Here is a 22,518-nt window from a genome sequence, read left to right as displayed (position 1 = left end):
TGTAACCTTGAGAAGGTAGGCACCATCAGCAAAGCAGAATGTTGTTTGGGCAATTTGGTCAGTCTCAAGTGTCATTGTGATTTTATTCTTTGTTTGCAAGGTCAACATCATGAGCCGTTTTTACCGTGAGCCCCCATCAAGGCCCGATCACCTGTCCCCCAGGGGAAGTATTGGGGTGTCCAGTGTCCCAGGGGCTAATTATACTCCAATGTTTAAAGAGAAAGTGAAAAATAAAATAAAATGAAAAATATATATCCTTTGTAATTAATCGGCAACAGTTTGTAAACTCTTTTCCTGGGTTCTATGAGCCTCCAGCAAATTATCAAACCCAAAGAGGGGATCCTAGGAGCCTCTGATTGGTAGCTGAGTCAGACACAAGCTGTAGGTAACCTCAGGACCCACGGCTCACAGTCTTGTGGGACTGGGACTTTGAACCTGTGGAGTCTCTGCTAACCCAGGCCATTAGGGTCAGAATTGCCTGGTGTGAAAACCCACACAACTGGTGTCAGAACTGTTGCAGGCATAAGCAGAAGGAAACAGTGAGTGAGTGAGTTTTCCTTAAAACACATCCACACAAGGAAGCACCAAATAACACTCTTGAAGAATGTGGTAGGACTCCACCCCCTGAGGTGGAAAGATCTCTGCTGCCGATAATTGTTTGCACCTCCCCCCATTCATATATTGAAACCTAACTCCTAAGGTGAGGCTTTGGAGGTGGGGCTTTTTAAAGATAATTAGGTCATGAAAGCAGAGCCCTCACGCGTGGGATTGTTCTTGTTTAGTTGCTAAGTCGTGTCTGACTCTTGTAACCCCCGGGACTGTTAACCGCCAGGCTTCTCTGTCCATGGGATTCTCTAGGCAAGAATACGGCGTGGGTAGCCATTTTCTTCTCCAGGGGATCTTCCTGACCGAGGGATCAAGCCGATGTCTCCTGCACTGGCAGGCAAGTTCTCTACCACTGTGCCACCAGGGAAGCCCTAGGCATGGGGTTAGTGCCCTTGTATTAAGAGGGCTTCCCTTGTGGTCCAGTGACTAAGAATTGGCCTTCCAATGCAGAGAATATGGGTTCGGCCCCTGGTTGGAGAGCTAGGATCCCATATGATGTGGGGCAACTAAGTCCATGTGCCACAACTAGCAAGAAGCCTGCAGGCGGCAATGAAAGATCCTATGGGCTGGAACTAAGACCTGACCCAACCAAACAAGTAAATACATATAAAAAGACCCTCCCCGCCCCCCGAGTTCCCTTGCCCCTTCTGCCACAGAGGATATGATGAGAAGTTTACCAACTTCTCAAAACAGAAGAGGGCTCTTTCCAGAACCTGGCACCTGATCTGAGACCTCTAGCCTCCAGAACGGTAGGCAGTAAGTTTCTGCTGTTTATAAGTCCGCCAGTCTATATGGCATTTTGTTGTAACAGCTTGAATGGACTAAGACCATCTGCAACACATATTAAGATATTCAAAGTGAAAAAGCAAGTTGCAGAATAATGCCTCAAGTATGACTTTGTTTAGCTAAGATGTGTGTGTGTGTGTGTGTGTGTGTGTGTGTGTGTGTGTGTAAACACCTGGATCCCCTATCAGCCCAGATCTCAGTTTGGAAATAAGAAACTGAGCACATGGGGACTTCCCTGGGGGTCCAGTGGCTAAGACTCCATGCTCTCAATGCAGGGTTCCCAGGTTCAATCCCTGGTCATGGAATTAGATCCTGCATGCTTCAACTGAGACCCGGTGCAGCCAAATAAATAAATAAAGATTAAAAGAAGAAGAAGAACAAGAAGTGATGCTGGAAGCTCTGCTTCTCTGTACACTGGTGCCAAATCAGATCTTGGAGACAGAGTTTTGTGTGAAATAAAAAAGGATAGCTTTATTGCTTTGCCAGGCAAAGGGGGACACAATGGACCCATGTATCCCCATGTGTCCCAACTTGGACATACTGAGAAGCTTTATATTAATTGCCCCAAGGAGGGCATGATCAGCTCGTGGACATTCTTCTGATGGGTTGGTGGTGAGGTAAGTAGGAGTCAGCATCATCAACCTTTGGGTCCAGCTGGTCAGGGGTCTCCATGCTTGGCAGCATACCATGACTTCTTTAATTATGGACTTCTCCCACCTGGAGGGGGGTTTTAGTATCTGCAAAACAGCTCAAAGATGTCGTTGTGTGTGTCCCTTGATGAAGAAACAGGACCTTGCAGCAAGGCTGCTCTTGACTGTTTCTCCTTGCTCTCCCATCCTCTCCCCTTATCAACAACTGCTTGAATCTGCCCACTGGAACTCAGGAAAGATCATGGAGGCTGAATAAAGGCAGTTTCCTGGAATCAAAGAAATGGGGGAACACAGAAAGGCCTTGTGCCCAGGAGCCCCACAGGGTCTTGCACGCTATCAGAAGAAGCTGAGCACAGGAAGTCTACAAACACTCGCTATCTCCTGCCAGCGCCCCTCACTCTCAGATCCAGGGTCCCTAATCCACTTCATTAACCAACTCCCTGCCCTCCCCGGCCATCAGCTGCTGCTTCTGTGAGATCTCAGGACTCATCTAGGTCTGAACTGGGGCCACATGATTAAGAAAATGTTGCTGGGCGGAGACAAGCTACAGCAGGTGACAGGGCAGAAGGCACAAGGGAGCTTCTGGCGTCCCTCTGATAAGGACACTAGTCTCATCACAATGGCCCCACTCTCATGACTAATCACCTCCCAAAGGTCCCACCTCCCTGAGGGATTAAGTTTCAACATGGATTTTTGGAGGGGACCTTATATCCTGGCTCCAAAATCACTGCAGATGGTGACTGCGGCCATGAAATCAAAAGACGATTGCCTCTTGGCAGGAAAGTGATGACAAACCTAGACAGTGAGTTGTAAAGCAGAGACATTCCTCTGCCGACAAAGGTTTGTATAGTCAGTGCTATGGTCTTCCCAGTTATCATGTACGGTTGTGACAGCTGGACTCTAAAGAAGGCAGAACGTCAAAGAATTGATGCCTTTGAACTGTGATTCTGGAGAAGACTCCTGAAATTCCCTTGGACAGCCTGGAGATCAAACCAGTCAATCTTAAGGGAGGTCAACCCTGAATACTCACTGGAGGGACTGTTGCTGAAGCTGAAGCTCCAGTATTTTTGTCATCTGATGAGTAAAGGCGACTCATTGGAAAAGTCCCTGATGCTGGGAAAGATCGAGGGCAGAAAAAGAGAGCATCAGAGAATGAGATGGCTGGACAATATCATCCATGCAATGGAAATGAACTTGGGCACACTCTGGGAGATGGTGAGGGGCAGGGAAGCCTGGCATGCTGCAGCCCATGGGGTCACAAAGGGTCGGACACGCCTGGGTGACTGAACAGCAACAACGATAACCTGGATTCTCCCTTGAGCCATCAGAGTGAGTGCAGCCCTGCCCACACCTTCATTTTGGACTTCTGGCCTCCAGACTGTGAAAAAAGATGTTTCTGCTTTTTAAAGTCACCCAGTTTGTGGTCATTTGTTCCAGCAGCCCAGGAAGCCAACACATTGAGTTATTCAAGTTCTAGAACAACAACCACCAAAACCACACCACCAGCTCTAGCTCTGACTCTCCTCGTCAGAGTGTCATGCACTCCTTTAAGAAGCCCAACTTATTAGTAGATAGGGTAGGGGGTCCCCGGAACCAGGCATGGCTTTCTTGACAGAAGAGATGCTATTTTTGGCTGAAAAGTCATTTTGTGATCTAAGCCTGGCCACAGTGCTTGCTGAACAGGTCTCAGTAACTAGTGATTTTAAGAGAACAAAAGAATGCAGGCAAGGGACTTCCCTGGTGGTTCAGAGGTTGAGACTCTGCACACCCAATGCAAAGGGCCCAGGTTCGATTGCTGGTCCGGGAGCTAGATCCTGCCTGCCACAACTAGGACCCAATGCAGCCCCCCCCTCCCCCGCAAAAAAAAAAAAAATGTTATCAGGCAAGAGAAGTAATAATAGCAAAGATAATTAATCAGTTGTAAAGACTTCAGGTTTTGTTTCAATGGTAAAGATTAGCTTGGAGCCTTTTCTTGAGCTGTTTTGCAGAATTTAAACCCCTCAGCCACAAGGTCAACCAGAACCTCAAGCATGATGCTCGTGACCTTTTCTGACCCTCATGACTTCAATCAGCTAAAGTTTGGTCTCTGTTGACCTTTGCCCCAATTCGATGTGTTCATTTTCCTCTGCTTCACCCCCTTCATGAATATGCATACAACATCCAGCCCCACCCCTTCATGAATATACATACATCACCCAACCACCCAACCCCTTCATGAATATATGCATACCCTTAGCTTTAAAAATGTCCCAATTTTTGCTGCTTTGGGAAAGATTCCCCAGTGTTTCTCCTTACTTGCTGCAAGTAATAAATGCTTCCTTCTCCCGCTGTTTGGCTTGACTGTCTCTTGGCTCAACGTCCAGCGAGTCGAGCCCAGTTTTCTAGTAACAAACTTCCCTGCCTCTCATCCCTCTCCGGTTCTCAGGACTCCACCTAACCTCTTGCCCCAGCTGCATTCCCGGCAGGGGGTTCCTCTGGACTCCCAGCCTGGCCCCTCTGGGGGTGACCCCTCCTCTCTGTCCTTCCTCCCTCTGTCCACCTGCTTCTGGTCTTTCGCCTCCACCGGACTCCCTTTTCTCCCCGGCTGTTCTTAATTCATTCAGGAATGTTTCCCAGCCTCAGCTGTGGCTGGACGGCTCTAAACAGGACAGAAGGGCAGGGGAAACGGATCCTGTCTTCATTAAAAATGTTGATTTTTTTCCATCACGGATTTTGTGGGCATTAACTTCTATCTTAAAAAAAAAAAATATTGCAGGAGAGACTTCCCTGCTGGTCCAGGGGACTTTGTGCTTTCACTGCACTGGAGGATAGGGTTCAGTCAGGCAACAAGATCCTGGTCAGGCAACAAGATCCCACAAACCGAGGGGCATGGCCAAAAGGAAAAAAAATGCATTAAAATATGGTTTCTCTTGGGATTTCCCTGGTGATCCATTGGTTAAGACTCCGTACTTCTGATGCAGGTTCATTTCCTGGCTGGAGGACTAATATCCCACATGCCTCTGAGTGTGGACAGAAAAAAGAGTTCTCTTGATTCTCGGGGTGTGAGATTCCCTGTAAATTTCGCCCCTGAGGCGAGTATCTCACTCTCCTCATCCTAGTCTGGCTCTGACACGTGAGGTTCATGCCCTCACGGCCGGCTGTGCCAGTGAGGGAAGCAGGCAATCCAAAGTGCAGCATCATCAGGTCATGGTCAGAGCCACAGGAAACGCCGACCAGGGCACAGAGAGACGGATGGGATGGGGTCAGGGAAGACTTCTCTGAGGAGATGAACTTTGAGCAGAGACCTGAGTGAAGCGAAGGGCAGAGCTGTGAGATGAGGCCGAGGGAAAGCACTGTGGCACGGTGCTGTTTAGCAGGTGCAAAGGCCCTGAGGCAGGAATGGGCACCTGTGCCTCTTCGGAACATCAGGGAGGTGAGTGGGGCTGGAGCATGGAGACGGAAATGAGGCTGGAGAGATGGGCCCCGGGGTAAATGGTGCCACCCAGCGGGCCAGGCCAGGACTCTGCATTCTGAGTGTGACTGTGTGAAGCTGTGTGTGGGGGGGTTGATGGGGGTGAGTGGAGGGCTGACACAATCTATTCACCATGAAAGCATCCTTGGGGTGCTGAGTGGAGAGGAAGACGCAGGGGTGGCAGTGGAAGCTGCAGGCTGGGGATGGGCTTTGTGGTTGGTTGCCTGGGAAAAGACGGTGCCCTCCTTCCCTGGCTCATTTCAAACTGAGGACTCAGGGACTTGTCTGGTGGGCCACTGGATGAGGCTCCACGCTCCCAATGCAGGGGGCCCGAGTTCCATCCCTGGTCGGGGAACTAAGATCCCACACGTCGAAACTAAGCTTTCATGCTGTTAACTACTGAGTCCATGTGATCTAAAGACTGAGCTCCTCAGCTAGAGAAGCCCGCATGCAGCAACGAAGACCCAGTGCAGCCAAAATAAATTTAAAACAAAATAAAACAAGCAAACAAAAAAACCAAAATACACAAACTAAGGGCCAGTCAGAATCTCCCTGGAATCACGTCTGGCACATGTGCCACTATAGAGTCAGCTGTCATCATCACCATGTGACCCGGACACAAACCATTTATTTGCACAAACTCCAAGAGGCTCCATTTAGCAGAGAGATCTTGGTGAAACCAATGCGAACCATAGGATTCCCAACTTGACGTAAAATGCAATACGTATATGCCGGGTGTGAGGTATGTCAGCACGGGGAAGAGGCTGCAAGGATTTAGACCAAAATGCTAACAGTAATGAATCACCTCTGCTTGGCGGGATCACAGGTGACTTTTTTCTTTTGTGTTTTCCTTTTGTCCCCAAATTCCCTGCAATGATCACGTATTGCTTTCTTAATCACACAAAACCCCCGCGAATGCTATTTTTAAAGCTACATATAAAAATTTCAAGCATTATAAAATTTTTAATATGTACAAAAGACATCTGGAAGATTGGGCCAGGGTGATGGATTCCGGGTGAGCCTATGTTTTCTGAAGCGCACTTAAATTTTTTGGTTTTTGCATAACAAAACTGTTGCTTTTGACAAGGAATGGTATTGCACGGTTTGTCTTTGGACTTACAGGAGGTCAAGGGCTCACCTCCCCACCTGCCCCTGGAGGCCTCCTCCTCCTCTCTCCTCCCCCTCCCCTCCCCCTCCCCCTCCCCTCCCCTCCCCCTTCCTCTCCCCTCTCCTCCCTCCTCTCCCCCACACCTCCCCACTACCTTCTCCCCACGTCCACATTGGAGGGAGGGATGGGTGAGACAGAATGGGCTCTGAGGACACTCTGGGCTGGGAGGGTGTTGCCTCTTCCGTGAGGCCAGTCCACTTGGAGGACCCAGGGCTAGGCCTGCCCACCTGCCCACCTGCCCTTGAGCAGTTACTCAGGGCTCATCCCTGCTCTGGGGGGTACTTGCTGCCGCCCTGTGGTCTGAGGGTGTGTGTGCTGTCGATGAGTCATATCAGACTCTTTTGCAGCCCTGTGGACTGCAGCCGGCCAGGCTCCTCTGTCCATGGGATTTCCCAGACAAGAATAGTGTAATGGTTTGCCATTTCTTTCTCCAGAGGATTTTCTTGACCCAGGAATCAAACTCGCTTCTCCTGCATTACAGGCAGAATCTTTACCACTGAGCCGTGGGGAAGCCTGTGGTCCGAGGGAGAAAGTGACAAAGAGGCTCTAATTCTACTCAGAATCCCCTGATCTTTCTACTACTAGGCTTGACCTTTGGACTTCTGGGTTCATCTGTATTGTCCAATTTTAGCTAGCCTCTGGCTCAGTTGGTTTAGCTAGAATCTGCTACATCCTGATCTTCCACAACCCACTCCCCTCCCCCCGCCTTCCACGATGTCTGAAACCCTGGCAAGGATCCCATCATTGAAGCCACACCCGCCCCCCAATGTTGCTTCTTAGTAGTCTTACATCCACCACTCCCCCCGCCCCTTCCCACTCCTGCTCCTTGGCTGGAAACTTCCACTCACCCACCAGGTGTTAGAGCTGAGCTGGTTCTAAACTGAGCTCTCTTTCCCCCAGTTGCAATAGTTGTGAATAAAATCTGCTTTTTTTTTTTTTTATACTTATTTGTGTGGCTGCGTTGGATCTTAGTTGCATCAGGTGGGGTCTTTAGCACAGTAGTTGTGGTGCTCCGGCTTCGTTGCTCCTCGGCATGTGGGATCTTAGTTCCCCTACCAGGGATGGAACCCTGATCCCCTGCACTGCAAAGCAGATTCTTAACCACTGGACCACCAGGGAAGTCCCAGTGGCAGAACATCTTTAAAGCCACGGCTTGGTGGCGGAGAGGATGATGGCTGCGGGAGGCGGCGTGGAGGGGACAGAGGGAGTGGGCAGGGGCTTGGACCAGGGGTAGCAGCAGGGGTGGTGGGAGACCCAGTCGGGATTTACTTTTGAAGTTGGTCCAACATGATTCATGGGGGGATTGGACGTGAGGGGTGAAGAGAGGACAGTGAGGATGAGTCCGAGGTTTCTGGTCTGCTTACTTTGGCGAGTGGAAGGGCCACTTTCTAGGGGAAAATCGCCAGGAAGAACAGGATTTGGCAGGAGGAGCATCAACAGTTCTGGCTCATCCAGGTGAAATGCAGGGCGTCCAGGGGCCAGCTGGACACTGCAGCCTGAAGCACAATGGTGCTGTCGGAGCTGGGGCTTAAATTTGGGGCGTGGGTGAGCTCACCGATGAGACAGTTTCAGAAGAGACCCCAGAGGTCAGGGGTCAAGGGGAGAGCTGAGAAGGGGCCATGGTGGGTGGGGGGTGGGACAAAACCAGAAACTGCCCAGAGAGTATTCCTGGGGGGCCTGGCCAGCTAGGTCAGTGCTGCTGCTGGGTCCAGAGCGAGTGGTGAAGAGGTGAAGACAGGTGCAAAGTGGACATGGGGGAGCCTGACCCCCAGTGGAGGAGCGGAAGTCAGGAGGCATGGAACTCGGGGGTGGGGGGCACCCCGAGTCAGGAGAGGGGGGACAGAGCAGGGGCCAGGAGGGCAGGAGGGAAGTGCTCCAGAGGGAGGGGGCGGCTCTTAGAGGACTCACCTGGGGAGACAGAGAGGTGGGCTGAGCCTCTGGTGTGAGACTAAGACGAAGGGGGGCGAAGGCATCTCTGTGAAGCGTGAGTTAAGGTCCTTTCCTGAGGAGCCAGTGTGCATGAGGTGCTCAGGGACTTGGAGGCAAGAAGGGAGGGTGAGAAGAGCCTCAGAGCAGGGAAAGTGAATCTGCTCACGAAGGATCATCGGACCTGGAGCTGCCCTCTCCCAGGCCCCTGGTCCGTTTGCAAACTCCTGGGCAGCTATGCTGGGGTCCCTCCTTCCAGCGAGGTTGGGCCATGTGGTTTTTTCCTGATTCCTGGAGGCCTGACTCCCTGAACTGCGCAGCTTGTGGGGTCTTAGTTCCCCCACCAGGGATCGAACTCACAGCCCTCGGCAGTGAAAGCGTGGACTCCCAACCTCTGGACCGCCAACGCATTTCCCAGCCCCCCTCATTTGGGGAGCCTGAGTGGACCTCTGTTTCCCGTTACCAACCCTAAGGGATGGTTCCATTCCAGGCTCTTACCCTGGTGCCACAGTGCTTTTACCAAATGTTATCAGATGAGCTGCTCTGAAACCCACTGCCCTGGGAGGTTGGAGGGGGGAAACTTTTGAGGCCAAAGATGAGTGTTTTTCAGTTGGGGTGTCTTAAAGGATGTACTAAGAAAGGGCTGGGAATAGAGTGACATGAATGAGGCAGTTGCCTGGGACACAATATTTAAGGGTGGAGGCAGTAATCAAAGGAAATCAATTTCAATACAATATTTAAAAAAATCTTTATTAAAACAAAACTATCCATGATGGACAAAAAAATCAAAATTTTAAACAAAGACAGGCCACTGTATTTCTTTCCCCCTCCTCCAGCTGCGCTGGGCCTTTGTTCCCGCACATGGGCTTTCTCCAGGTGCCGCCCGCAGAACTACTGTCTAGTCAGGGTGCCCGAGCTTCTCAGTGAGGTGGCTCCCCTTGTCGCCGAGCATGGGCTCTAGGGCGTGAGGGCTTCAGGAGTTGTGGCACGGGCCTGGGATCTTCCCAGACCGGGGATCGAACCCACGCCCACCGCACTGGTGGGTGGATTCTCAACCTCTGGACCACCAGGGAAGTCCCCGCTGCTTGTTTTAATAACCCTTGCATGGCTGTTGGTCACCAATTACGTGAGTTTATCTGTTGATGTAGGTAACCTAACCGCTTAGGAAATGTGGGGCTTTGTGTATAGTCTTTTAAAAAATAATTTATTTTTTTCCCACTTGGGTCGAAACAGGGGAGGATATTTTCATAAGTATACATGGGGTGCCCATTTTTTCTTTTGGCTTTAGGCTTGGTTGGGGCACCACTTCCTCTAAAGCAAGGGAGGGGGAATTCCCCACTGGTCCAGAGGTTAAGACTTGGGCTTTCATTGCCGAGGACCTGAGTTCGATCCTTGGTCGGGGAACAAAACCACCCGCGGCCAAAAATAAATAAAGCGACGGAGGAAGGTGAGCCCCAGAGGAAGGAAAATAGGAATAATTTGGCCCGCCCGCTCAGGCTGAGGCTTCTTCTCGCGTGACGTTCCCGCCGCGGCCAGCAGGGGTCACTGTGGGGCTGCTTCACCGGTCCGCTTGGCAGGGAAGGAGACTCAGCCTCTGCACCCGCGTTCCTGACACCCTATCGCTCACCGCCAAGGGGAGCTGACCCACTTGCTCCGCTCGGTCGGCGACAAGGTTATCCCTCAGCACACAGCAGAAAACAAAGCGCCAGTCAGTGCTCCAGCACCCGGTAGCCCCCTGCCTCCAGCCTGCCGCCCACCAGGACCCGGTGAGCCCTGCCCAGCATCATCGCCTCTGTTCAGACTTTTATCAGCCCCCTCCTCAAGCAGCACCCCTCCCCCAACTATAGGGTGAATCACCAGTTGCCAATGCCCCCTCTTTGTGGGGTGGGCAGTGGAGAGAATCTTTCTCCAGGGCCGAGTTCCAGAAAAACTCCCATCTCCGAGACCCCTTCACCACTCTCCGGTCAAGAGAAGTGAAATGGGGAGAGGTTTTTGTTTCTAGAGACTACCCCCCACCTCCAACCACAGATACCCCTTCTTCTCTTAGTCACAGCCACCGTGGGGACCACAGCCATGCGGTCCCCACCTCCACCCAGAGCCCTCTGGCTCAGCCTGAGCCCGCCAGGGACCACAAGGCCCGAAACCTGGAAGTCTGGCAGTCTCTTCCAAGACTCATCACTCATCTTAGCCAGCTCCCCGCCCACCTCCACCCCGTCCTTCTATTTGTTGCTTCCCAGTGACCTAGCGGTCACTCTGCCCTGAGCATTCCCACGTCCCCAGGACCATGGCGTGCATCCTCATTCTCCTCGTACCTGCCTCGCAAGACAGGTCTCATGTTACACTCCTATTTTAAATTAGAGGTGACCTGTGGCTTAGAAAGTCCGAGTGACTTGCCCAAGGTCACACAGCGTAGGGAGACTGTCCCTGCAGAGCCGGGCGCCCTGTCCCTGGAAAACCCTTGCCCTCGCTCCATCCTCTCCACCCTGCACGTGCCTGTGTCGGTGGAGCGCCCAGCTCACTTTTGGCCCCAGGTACTGGTCTTGCTTTCTAAGAGCGGAGTTTATTTATTTATTCCCTGGATTGCAATCAGCACCTCTGCTGTGCCAGGTCCAGGCCGTGGAGGCTCGGCCTGCATTCAAGGAGTTCACGGCCCAGGGAGACTTTCCCTGTATGTCAGCTGAATCTTCCCAGGCAGCCGGAGCCCTCCCCAGGGGCAGACGCTGCTTCCTGCTTCCCCTACAGCCCACCCCGGGGGTGGTGACCTCCTGGTCGCTCCTCGGGGAGCTGTGCTGCTGACTGTGGCTGTGCTGCTGACTGTGGCCGCCATCGGGGGTGGGGGCTGGGCAGGCCTGGCCTGAGGCTGTGGAGTGGGAGACAGAAGGGGCTGGGAGCTGAGGGGTCAGGGTGGTCCTGGGGGGGGTTAGGCTTGTAAGGGCAGACCTTCTCAAATGCCCACAGCCTGCCCCACCCATGAACCTTGAGCGGCAAGCAGGGTATGGGACACCCAGCTCAGGTCTGGAAGGTCAAGGCCTCGCCCTTGGCTTGCTTGACTCACTAAACTAGCAGGACCTTCCTTTCCGAACATCTCTCCCTGGAGTCTTCCCTTGCTTATCCTATTCACACCAGGGAGATTTCCAGAACAAAAGGTGAAAAGTCCCCCGGACATTTTAAAACAAGCCCAGACTCCCTTTCTGCCCCCCCACCCCCCAAGAGTCCAGCTTCTAGTCTGCAGCTCTGTGATTCCGACTGAACCGCCAGGGAGACCCGCACCACCGTCCTGAGCCCCAGTCAGAGGGGCCCGCGACCAGCCAAGGCTGAGATGCAGGTGAGGGGGACCTTGGTGGGGAGGTCACCTTCCAAGAAAAATGCCCCGGTCTTGAACTCAGGCTGGGGAGACAGAGGCGAGGGGCAGATGGCAGGAAAAGACCAAATGAGCGTGCACAGACACAGGAAGAACAAGTCTGTTTAATGACACGGCTGGGTCTGGTTACAAACGTCAGAAACTACAAAAGGACAGGCAGTTACACGGACGGCTGCACAAAGACGGGATAGGAGGAGGCAGGCACAGTTACCACAGTAGCAAAACATCCTTGAGGACGACACACACGACCCAGGGGTACACGTGGGTGGGGGGAATCCCCAGCAATGCTGACCTAGATGGATGGACAGGACCGACCGCCAGCCAGCAGCAGGGGAGGGAAGGCGAGACAGAGGCATCTGGTCCCATTACCACTGCCCTGCCTGGCGGACAAGCAGCCTGGATTCCCTCCCGCTGTCTTAGCGGCAAAGGCAGATGGAGCCTGGCATTCCAGGTTTCTTGACCACGGCTCCTCCCCTGCTGGCTGCAGTCACCCCGTCCAGGACTTCCGGCCCTCTCTGCCTGCCCTGGCCCATCTAGGGGCAAGTCAGGAAGCCACCTCCTTTTGTAGGGGGCAGAGGTAGGGTGCACCAAAACCTTTCTGCCTTGAGTGGAGAGCGGGATGTGGGGAGCCGGTCAGAGAGAAGGGTCTGGGCTTTGCTGGCGAGCTGCGTCGCCCCCGCCCTGCCACATGATCTTCTCTGTGCCTCTGTGGGACCCCCATCATCTCCTCCAGAACACTCTGATCTCTGCCCAGAAGCTGCCAGGACCCCTTGGTGGGCAGAACTGAAGCCTCATACGTGCCTTTGGGCCCCACTGTACACATTATAAGATATGTATGTATATATATATATATATTTATATAGAGATTGTATATAGAATATATCTGTATATGCGGTAGACGTGTGCGTGGTACTCTAGATAAGTGATGCGGAGACCAGACCCGCGTGTGGCCAGGCAGATAGAAATAGGCCTCTTCGTTCCTCGAGTGACTCACAGACCTGTCCCTGATCCCGCTGGTCTCTAACAGTGAGTAGAAAAGCTAAGAAGGGTGTGCCCGGCTCTTCAAGGAGGGAGGGTCCCCCATCCCCACAGGCCACCCGCTTTGGCGCCCTTGGAGTCGGCATCCGGGTAGCCAGCGTCACCTCCTGGTGGCCCCAGGGGGGACTGTGGCCCAGGCGGAGGCAGCCTCTTTCCAGGAAGATGAGTCAGGGATTCTTCCAGCTTCCTTGGCACCCAGAGATGGAAGGTCAAGGAGGGTCTTCAGAACTCGGCCTTCTGCTCAAGGTGCTGCCAGGGATGGGGGAGAAGAAGGGGGTCCTATGGCCCCGAAGAGGGCAGCGTGGCCGGTGGGCTGCGGATGAGACAGAAGGAGGTGACAGGTTACTAGGGCCTCAATGTGGGGCCAGGGGACCTTCGCGGAGGGGCCAGGAGTCAGGGACTGGTGAGACAGGTACTACCTTCCCGGAATCTCACGCGGGACCCCTGAAAGGAGCCCACTACACCCAGCTTCTAAGGCCTTCTTCTGCCAGGAACCTGCGGTACGACCTCCGCCAGCCCCCTGAACCTCATATCTTTTTCTCTAAATCCTGAGTCCTGCCTGCAGTGCCCACCTCTGTGAGAACGGAGTGCTAGAACTGCCTGAAAGTGTTTCACAAACTGCAAAGAACCGTACAAACATGAGCGCCTGTCCTCAGTTCTGAGACACGCACACTCCCGGGTTGGCCTGAGGTGCCCTCTCGGGCCACCCACGGGCGTCCCCTTTGCACTCACCACCCCCCGCCCCCACTGCCACCTCCTGACTACCCCCCATCAAACACACACACACACACCCGCACACGCTCACACACCCACACACACCCTGAAGCAGAGACAGTTCAATAAACAGTGGCGTCTGGCCCACTGTTGAGTCTCTGATAAGAGAGGCTGGATGGAGGCCTTCTAGAACTCTGCCCTGGAACTCCGTCCCGCCCTCTGAACCCATTTGGACCCAGCAGTAGCTGCGTCTGCAGGCCCTGGGCCCAGGGAGACACACCCTCTTGGGGGCTGCATCTGTGCCCCGCGGAGACCACAGGTGGCACTCGAGTGTGGAAAGGGATGAGGGGATTCCCTCAGAAACGTGGGGTGCTGGGGCCCAGGAGGGCACAGGGCCCTGACCAGTCCCCACAGAGGCCCTTCTCCATGGAGCCCACAGGAGCCGAAAGGGGGGAGGCGGGAGATTTCGGCGGTTTCCTAATGTTTAGGGTTTGGCAAGATTTCGGTCCCAGGGGTCCGGCTGAGGCAAGAGAGGGGAGGCGACGGGGCTTCGTGTCGGGAAATGCTGTCCATGTGGTTCTGATTCACTCGCACTGGCCAGCCCTCTCTCCCTGGCCCTCCAGGCCCCTATGAAAAAGCCCTTTTCTCTAGAAGCAGGAAGTCTCCTCTCTTGGCTGTAAACAAGCTCATCTTTGGCGGCAGAGCCTGCCTGGGGAGGGGCGTGGGAGGGCAAGCCCCCTTCCCCCTTCTGACCCTTTCTCGGCCCCTCCGGCTGCTTCCGGAAGCTCTGCAGGCCCTGCCAGCACCTCCTGGGCAGGTAGAAAACCGCCTGCCGGCTTCCTGTCCATCCGCTCTGAGGTCTGGGCCCGGCTAGGGCCCAGCTGCAAACATCTGGAGCGGTCCCCTGGCTGTTGCCAGCAATCCCCGAAGGCTCCGCTCCCTCGAGTGGTCCTGAGGCAGGGAGGAAGGGGGGGGCCGGGTGGTCAGTGGCAGGAAAGCCGGGAGGCAGGGCTTCGCCAGGCTGCCCTCAGAGGACCTGAGCTGCGCGGGGACGTCCGCGGGTAGAGGTCCGGCCGGCCCCGTGGGCCAGCTCCCAGCTTGGAGCCCTGGGGGTGGGGGCGGGGACGCCACCTCTTCCCTGGGAAACTGCTGGGACTGTTTCTCTCCAACGCGTGTCCCGAGCCTCTGGCTGACCCCTGCTTCCCATTCCCTTCCCGCCCCCGCGCCTCTCCCCGCCTCCCGCCTCCAGCCCAGCCTGGCCTCCGCCCCTCCATTGAGCTCCCAGAGCCCCAGCCCCACGGGGGCCCAGGGAGGCTGGAGTGTTCCCAGCCGCCACGTCTGGGGGCCAGCCCTCCCCGCGTGCTCCAAGTCAGTTGGAGTCACTGGGAGGCCACTGGCCACCCTCTTGGAGCCCGTCCCCGGGGCCCTCACCCCAGAACTGGGAACATGGACTCTGGAGTCAGCCCGGAAGCAATCCCCCCTACACCCGCCCTGCTGGTGTGCGTGGGAGGGACACCCACGCTGGCCTGGGTGGGCTCGGCACGTGCGTGCATCCCCGTGATTCTCCTGGCTCCGGCCTGCTTGGAGGCCAAGGCGGGAGGGAGCGCTGGTCAGCACGAGATGAAAAACAGCCCCATGTGATGGGTACCCAGGGAGGAAGTGGCCAGAGCTGGCCTGGACCGCCTCTGGGTCTGATGAGCCAGCCTCCTGCCAGGAACCTTTCGAGCCTCTCTGCCAGGGGCAGCCTCGGTCTTGGGGTGCTCTGCGTGCCCCCCCAGTTCTAGGGGAGGGGGAGGCTCTGCCCGAGGAGAATCTGTCTGGGGCCCTTGGCATGAGTGGGCCTTTTCCTATTGTGCCTGTTCTTCTCTGTGTCCACCCCAGAGCCACCCGCCCTGGGAGTGTCCCTGCCCTGGAGGGCGGTCAGCCCCTGGGCGCCAGGAGAGGTGGGAGGCCGGGGGACAGGGGAGGACACGGCAGGGAGCGCTGCCTCCTCACGTGGTGGCGTTGGGGACCTGCTGTACCCAGCCCACTTCCTTGTAGGCAGCGGTCACGTGGCTGTAGATGAGGCTGCGAAGTTTGGCCCAGGCTCTCTGCGTCTCGGGAGGGAAGTCATTGGCAAATTCCTCGGCGATCACCTCCAGGATGACTCCAGAGAGGATCTGAGAATGAAGAGAAGGAAGGGGGGAGTGAACCCCCGGGGTCCCCCCCCCCGCCGTGCCCCCTGCAGCCCCCAGAATCCTGTGGTTGGCTGAGGGCATCATTCAGGACCCAAGTGCCTGACAGCTTTGGGAACCAGACACCCTCAGGACCCAGTCCCATCCTGCTGCCCCTCCCAAGGACAGCCACGCCGGGGGACGAGGCTGGGTGGCCCCCCTGGCTGTCGCTGGCTGTGGGGCTCGGGAGCTGAATGGGGTTTGGTGTTGGGTGGCAGCACCCATCCAGGGACCCACCTTGAAGTACACGGGCTCCACCTTGTGCTTGAGGGCATGGGCTTTGCCCACCAGGGCGAGCACAGAGGACACCTTCTCGGGGTCGTGCAGGTTCTCCACCACCGTGTTAAGGGCCCCCATGACCCGGCAGGCGTGCTTCCGCAGCTGCGGGCTCCGCTCCATTTCCAGGGGCTCCTCCATGTGCTTGAACTGGCTGAAGTACTGCTTGGCCGAAGGGAAGTTTACAAAGAACCTGCAGGAGGCAGCAGGTGGGCGCTGAGCAGGGGGGCGGCCTTGGGTGCCCCCCCAAAGTGCCTGGATGATGGGGAGGGGAGCCTGGTCCACAGGTGGAAGAGGGTGATGGGGGAGAGGCAGGACCCACTCCCACACCACCGCGTGCAGCCATCCCTCAAACACCAGCCGTTCCTCTGGCCAAGCTGGTTGACATGAAGCCCCTCCCTGGGTCCCGGCCTTTTGCATCAGTCAGATCTGCATGTCCTCTCCCAGGTCTCTGCCTTCCTTGTTCCCCTGCCTCTTGCCTTCCTCCCAAATGCCACATGCTCTTCAAGGCCTGCTCCAGTTGCAGCCGAGAGGGTAAGAGCCTGCCTTCTGGGAATCACGGGCTGGTGTTGATCTGGGGGCAGTTAACTTTTCTGAGCCTCAGTTTCCTCATCCATGAAATGGGCATCACTGCTCCTTTCTTGAGAGTCCTTGTGGGACGTTGGGAGGAGGCAATGAGCACAGTGTGGATGCAGGGTGCTCGGTAAAGGCCTTTGTTATGATAAGGTCAGAGCTCTCTTCCTAAACAAGGAAAGGCCCCAGCTATGACTTAACGCCAGTCACGGAAGGGAAGGGAAGAAATGAGACTCAGTCCTCCCCCCAGTGCCGTCCCTTCCCTCTTCGCTACCCCGCCACCCTCCTCAGCCTGCAGTAAACAGTCATCGGTTGATTTAATTAGAGATATGGCTTGATGTCACCTGCCTGGTGTGGTTCTGTAAGTCAGTCCTGTCTGTCTGTACATTTGTCTTCTCCAGCCAGCCTGTGCACGCCTTGGGGCAGACCTAGGGTGATCTACCCCTTCCCTCTCGGGTTTATCTGCAATTGTCTAATTCCCCCCAAATATCACATTCACTATGCAAGAGACCTGGGTTTGATCCTTGGGTGGGGAAGATCCCCTGGAGGAGGGCATGGCACCCCACTCCAGTATTCTTGCCTGGAGAATCCCTAGGGACAGAGGAACCTGGCGGGCTACAGTCCAGGGGGTGCAAAGAGTTGGACATGGCTAAGCACACAGCACGTCACATTCACTGGGTCGCTCTCCAGCTCAGAAACATTCCATTACTCACCATTGTTCTACCAGACAAAGTCAAAATTCCTTGAGATTCCAGGCTTCTTAGAAACTGTCCCACACCTGCTTCTCCAACATGGGGTCCACATTCTGCCCCATGCTCCAGCCCAACAGCATCACTTAGCATCAATAAAAGATTCCTCGGGTGAGCTGGCCTGTCCTTTCACACAATGGACCACCACCCTCCCTCTTTCCCCATGTCAGTCGGGCCTCTTCCGGAGCATACGGTCAGGCCCAGGGTGACTGTTTTCCTTCCAAGGCCATCAGTGGGTTCTCTGCCACCTTTCACGGCTTCTTCCCTTTCTACCCGTCTGGGTCCCACAGCCCCAGAGCAGAGCCCGGGTCTCACGCACCCTCTGACCCTTCACCCTGGCACAGGGCCCTGCAGTTTGCAGGATGGTGGTGATGACATTTGCGCTCCATCTCCCAGTCAGGACAGGGAGGTACATGGCCAGACTCAATCAGAACTTATGTAACTTAACTGAAGCCTCAGAAAAAGGATGGACTGTCTTGGACCTGTTTTTTTTTTTTCAGGTTGTTTTCACACATTTGGAATGTCCCCCTTTGTGATCAGAGAGAATTGGTAATTTGCTAAAATGACCCTTGGGGCAGGTCTCAGATCTGAGAGCTGGAGTAGATGCAGGGAGAGCATCTGGCCCCCGCCACCCTTTCAGGCGATGAGACGGAGGCTGGCAGGGGAGTGACCGGGACACGGTCCACATGGAGAGCTGGGAGGGCCCCTCTCAGAGGCCAAGTGTGGCCTTGGGCAAATCGCTTCACAACCTTCTGTCTGCACAAGTGTGAGAGCAGTCCCCGCACCCCTGCTCGCTACTTCACAGATACACTGGTGAGGACAAATGAGGTGACGGGTCTGAAAACACATTGGAAAAAAGCATCACAGTGAAGGATAGCTATGAAAAACGCAATCTGGCTTTAAATGGGGAATCTCTGACTTTGGAGGTCTTACACGGCAATAAGAATACTAATTTTGACTTGGTGGGTGAATAACAACATGCAGAGCACGTCCACTTGTTATTTCCTTTAATGCCACAACCAAGTGGGCATTATGTCCATTTTACTGACTAGGAGGTAGCAGGGACTGTTTATTGAACACTTACTATAAGAACTCATTAATCCTTGGGATACTGTCCTGAGGTTGGCACTGTTTTTATCCCCATATCCTTAATGAGGAATTGCTGCCCAAGGTTGCCCAGTGGAGTGGGTAGCAGGACTAGGAAGGAGCCGGAGCAGCCCCCACATTGATGACTTCCCTAGTCCACCTCAGAGGCTGCTCTTCCGGGAATGGTGGCCTGGGACCCAGTGGGTCTGCTGCTCAACACCCAGTGCCATGTTATGGCCCTGAGGAAGGATGGTCCTGCCAGGTCCCTCTTCTGAGCCATGAGACTCTAAGGGCCTGAGCTCTGCTCCTTCATTCTGGGGTCTCTCCCAGGCCCCCTGTGTTTACTCCTGACCCTCTCAGTCCCGGCCTGCGCTGCTGCTGGGAGAAGCCTCAGCAGCCAGCCTTGGGGAGTTTCTCAGCTTCCAGAGGCATCTGGGCTTCCAAGAGAGCCTGAAATAGGCCTGTCTGCACGTGAGGGGGAAGGTGGCAGTTACAACCGGGAGGGGAGCCTTCCTTGAGCATGGCTGCTCCCTCTTGGCCTCCTCCGGCAGGGAGAGGGGGTGTGGGGTCTGGGTGGCCCCTCTGCTACCTTCCTTACATCTGCTGCCTCCTCAGGGGATGAGACTGGCCCCAAGGCTACTGTCTTGGGCTCCACCTGGCCTGTGGATGGCCCGTGAAGACAGGACAAAACTGGGGGAGTGCAGGATCTGGGGAGGGGCCTTATCTGAGAAGCGTATCAGTCTTGCCCCCTAACACCGCCCATCCTGGAGCAGACAGCAGGTGCAGGAGTGAAAGAAAAGGGAGGCTGGTGGGATGTGGGCTGAGGGAGGGTCTGCTCCACCAGCTTCTCTCCCAGGCTGGGCTGGGTTCCTGGCAACAGAGGTGGGGTCAGATGAAGTGTAGCCGGGGTCATCAGCAAGCCAGATCTAACAGCTATCTCGGTCTTCCTTTGGCCGCTCTTCGTCTCTCGGGTTAATTGTGGGCCTGGGCACTTGGTAAACACCTCCCCAGCCCAACCCAGTCCCCTCTGAGGAACTAGCTCCCCCCAGGGAACACAGAGGGGCACACAGAGAGAAAGAAAACCTTGCCAAGAGCTCAGACTCTCCAGAAACACCTCGGGGTTCAGTTCCTTCCTCGGCAATCCTCCTGGGGAAGTTGGGTGGGATCCCAGAAGCGGAATTGTGGACACATCTCCTGTGCTGTGCTTAGTCGCTCAGTTGTGTCCGACTCTTTGCAACCCCATGGACTGCAACCCGCCAGGCTCCTGTCTATGGGATTCTCCAGGCAAGAACACTGCAGTGGGTGGCCAAGTCCTCCTCTACATGTTCTCATTGGCAAATGGCAGGGTGTCGGGACAAAAAATAGCCATGGTCCTGTTAACCTCGCCTCATTTCCTCCTGGTGACCTGTGTGAGTATCCGCATGCATCCTGAGGCCTGAGTGCTGAAAGCTGCCCCCCTGGGATGCAGTCTGGCGCATCTGTGACTCTGCGACCCATCATGTGGGTGCACGATTGTGCAGAGATGCATCTCCCATGTCTGATGGCTTGGGAACCTGAAATCCCCTCTTACCTTCCCCACCACCCCGGCTGTTTCTGAGCCTGGGAGCTGCCCAAATAGCTGTCTCTTCCTTAGGCGCCTTCTTGGAACTCCTCAAGAGTGCTGTTTGCTCTTTTTTTCCTCCAAAATCTGTTTCTAAGTTGGAATCAGGGCACATCATTATGGAGCTGGGTAGGTCCCAGGCTTGGGGGAGGCAGAAGGGAGAGAGTGTGGGAGAAAAAGAGGAGCCAGAGATGGGGCCAAGCCTGGGAGACAGGCATGCACTTCAACTGTCCTTTCCAATGGGAGGTTTCACCCCATCTTTAAACCAAAAGACTGCCCCGATCTGTCCTAGATTTGACAGCTTCCCTCTGCCAAGGACAGAGGGCTGGGGGTGAGTGTGGGTCTGGGCCTCTCTGCCTGCACCCCCCAGGGACCAGCATGTGTGGGAAGAGAGCAGTGATCTGGAGCTGTAGTCAGGTACCAGCGTGTGCGCTCTGTGGGAGTGGCGTGCATGTGCACTGGTGTGTAGGTGTGTGAACAACAGTGTCACTCTGTGTGTGCATCCCTTGGGGGCATGTGGTTCCTCGATGACCCCTGAGCCCGAGACCCACGACCTTTCCTCCCCAGACCCCGGGCTCTGTCTCTGAAGGACGAGATGGGGCCCTGTCTCTGAAGCTTCTCCCTTTCCCTCCATCAAACTCAGCAGGGACTGTATCCGAGGGGACTGTTTACTTCTCCACTCACCTGCATCTCACCTGGGAGCTCCCTGCGGGCCTGGCCCCAGGGGCAGGAAGGGACCAGCTGGGAAAGCGGGACCTCTGGGGGCCACTTCTTCTGACCTCTATTCTTTTGCCCATTGCACAGCCCTTCCAAGTCTTTGAATACGGAAAGGGGCTGTCTGAGCTGGAGAAAAGGGTTCGCTCCTCTTTGTCCTCCTTGGCTGATCCTCAGTTTTCTTGTCTCTAGAATGGGGAGCCTCCACGACCCCCATTGGAAAGGCCGTAAAATGTGTGTCCAAAACAGCTGCGGGTGGCTGGGGTCGCGGCGAGGAAGGCAAGGCTGGCTGAACCAGGAGTTCTGAGGCCCGGGAGAGGAGGGGGAAGGAGGTGCCTTCCTTCTGTATCTGGTTCCTAGTTTCTGGTGAGCCCCTCGCCCAGAGCTAAGAAGGGCTCGGCCAGGGCTTCGCCCACCCCAAGCCGCCCCAGGCTACCCGCAATCCCCCGACCGGCTCGGGCCCCAGTCGCAGCTGGGAAGGTGGCGCCCGAGCTCGGACCCGGGCCGAGCCCGCCTCTGCCCGGAGCAGCTACCGCCGTCCCTCCCCCGGGCCCGGCCGGGCCGGGGCGACACCTACCTCACCAGGATGGCCACCCCCACGTCCTCGCAGTTGGCATAGAGCCGGGCCCACGTCGCCTGCACCGCCTTCCTCTCCGCCTCGGACAGCTCCTCGCTCCGCTCCCTGCGCTCAATCTCCATCTCGCCCGGCACTTTCTCCATGAGCAGCTTCAAGCCCAGCCCGGCTTCGCTCGGCGGCGGCGGGGCGCGGGGCGCGGGGAGCCGGGGCCGGCTGCGTGCGCGGCGGGCGGGCGAGTGGTAGAGCGCGCCGGAGGGAGGGAGCGTGTCTGTCTGTGCGCGCCGGGTGTGTGTGTGTGTGTGTGTGTGTGCGCGCGCGTGTGTGTAGGGTATATGTGCAGGGGGCGGGGGACCGCGAGCGGGGGGCGGGGATGTGGTCTGCTGGAAAAAATGTGAAAAAAAAATAAATCCGCTCCAAACCCCCAAACTCGTGTCCGTGAGCCAATTCCGGCAAGGTGAAGGCTGGGCGGGGTGGGGGCGACGCGGCCGGCGCCTGCCCGCCCTCCAGACCGGAGTTTGATGGCCGGGCGGGGCTGGGGCGTAGGTGTGGCGGGGGTACTGGGGGTCTCGGGAGGAGGCGGCTGGCAGACACCGGGCGCGGGGTCGCGCGGGCCGCACAGGAGTGCGCCGCGGCGGGTGCGGGTCTGGGGGCGTGTGCGGGTCTGGGGGCGTGTGTGCACCCTTCCCGCCAAGGGGAACTGACTCTGAATCAAACACTCCCGGTGTTTGCGGCGTGGCTGCGAGCCCGAGGGGGCGGACGCGAGCCCCTCCGGCAGCGCCGCGGTGGGAGCTGAGCTCTGGCTAGACCCTCCACCTTCCCCGAGCCAGCCGCGGGGCCCTGGCGCCACCCCCAGCGCTCCGGACCCCAGACTCCGAAGGGTTTGGGACTGGGGTCATCTCCCTGCTCCAACACCTTACAGGAAAACCCCGGTGCGGAGACAGGAGGGCGGCTGTCAAACTTGAGCGGCCAAGAGGCCTGAGCCCCTCTTTCCTTTCCCGCCAGCACCCCTGCCCCTAGGTGCACGCACGTG

At 56.1% G+C, this 22,518-nt stretch overlaps 1 protein-coding gene across 2 annotated transcripts; it reads right to left on the bottom strand.

The window, feature by feature from the left end:
- Positions 1-12,034: 12,034 nt before the first annotated feature.
- On the bottom strand, positions 12,035-21,849 carry CYGB (cytoglobin). Of its 2 annotated transcripts, none has more exons than XM_020915587.2 (4): positions 21,489-21,849; positions 16,151-16,382; positions 15,722-15,859; positions 12,035-13,299 (listed from the first exon to the last, which is right to left on the bottom strand). In XM_020915587.2, exons 1-4 carry the CDS (start codon positions 21,629-21,631, stop codon positions 13,228-13,230), a joined length of 585 nt encoding a protein of 194 aa, XP_020771246.1. In that variant the 5' UTR covers positions 21,632-21,849; the 3' UTR covers positions 12,035-13,227. The 2 variants fall into 2 exon arrangements, with proteins under 2 accessions (XP_020771246.1, XP_020771247.1); XM_020915588.2 differs by having other exon boundaries at positions 15,696-15,859; positions 21,489-21,833.
- Positions 21,850-22,518: the final 669 nt, after the last annotated feature.

Source organism: Odocoileus virginianus, chromosome 17, assembly GCF_023699985.2.
Source record: "Odocoileus virginianus isolate 20LAN1187 ecotype Illinois chromosome 17, Ovbor_1.2, whole genome shotgun sequence".
Classification (NCBI taxonomy): domain Eukaryota; kingdom Metazoa; phylum Chordata; class Mammalia; order Artiodactyla; family Cervidae; genus Odocoileus; species Odocoileus virginianus.
Note: the sequence above shows the minus strand (reverse complement) of the source record. Positions and strands in the feature narration are given on the sequence as shown.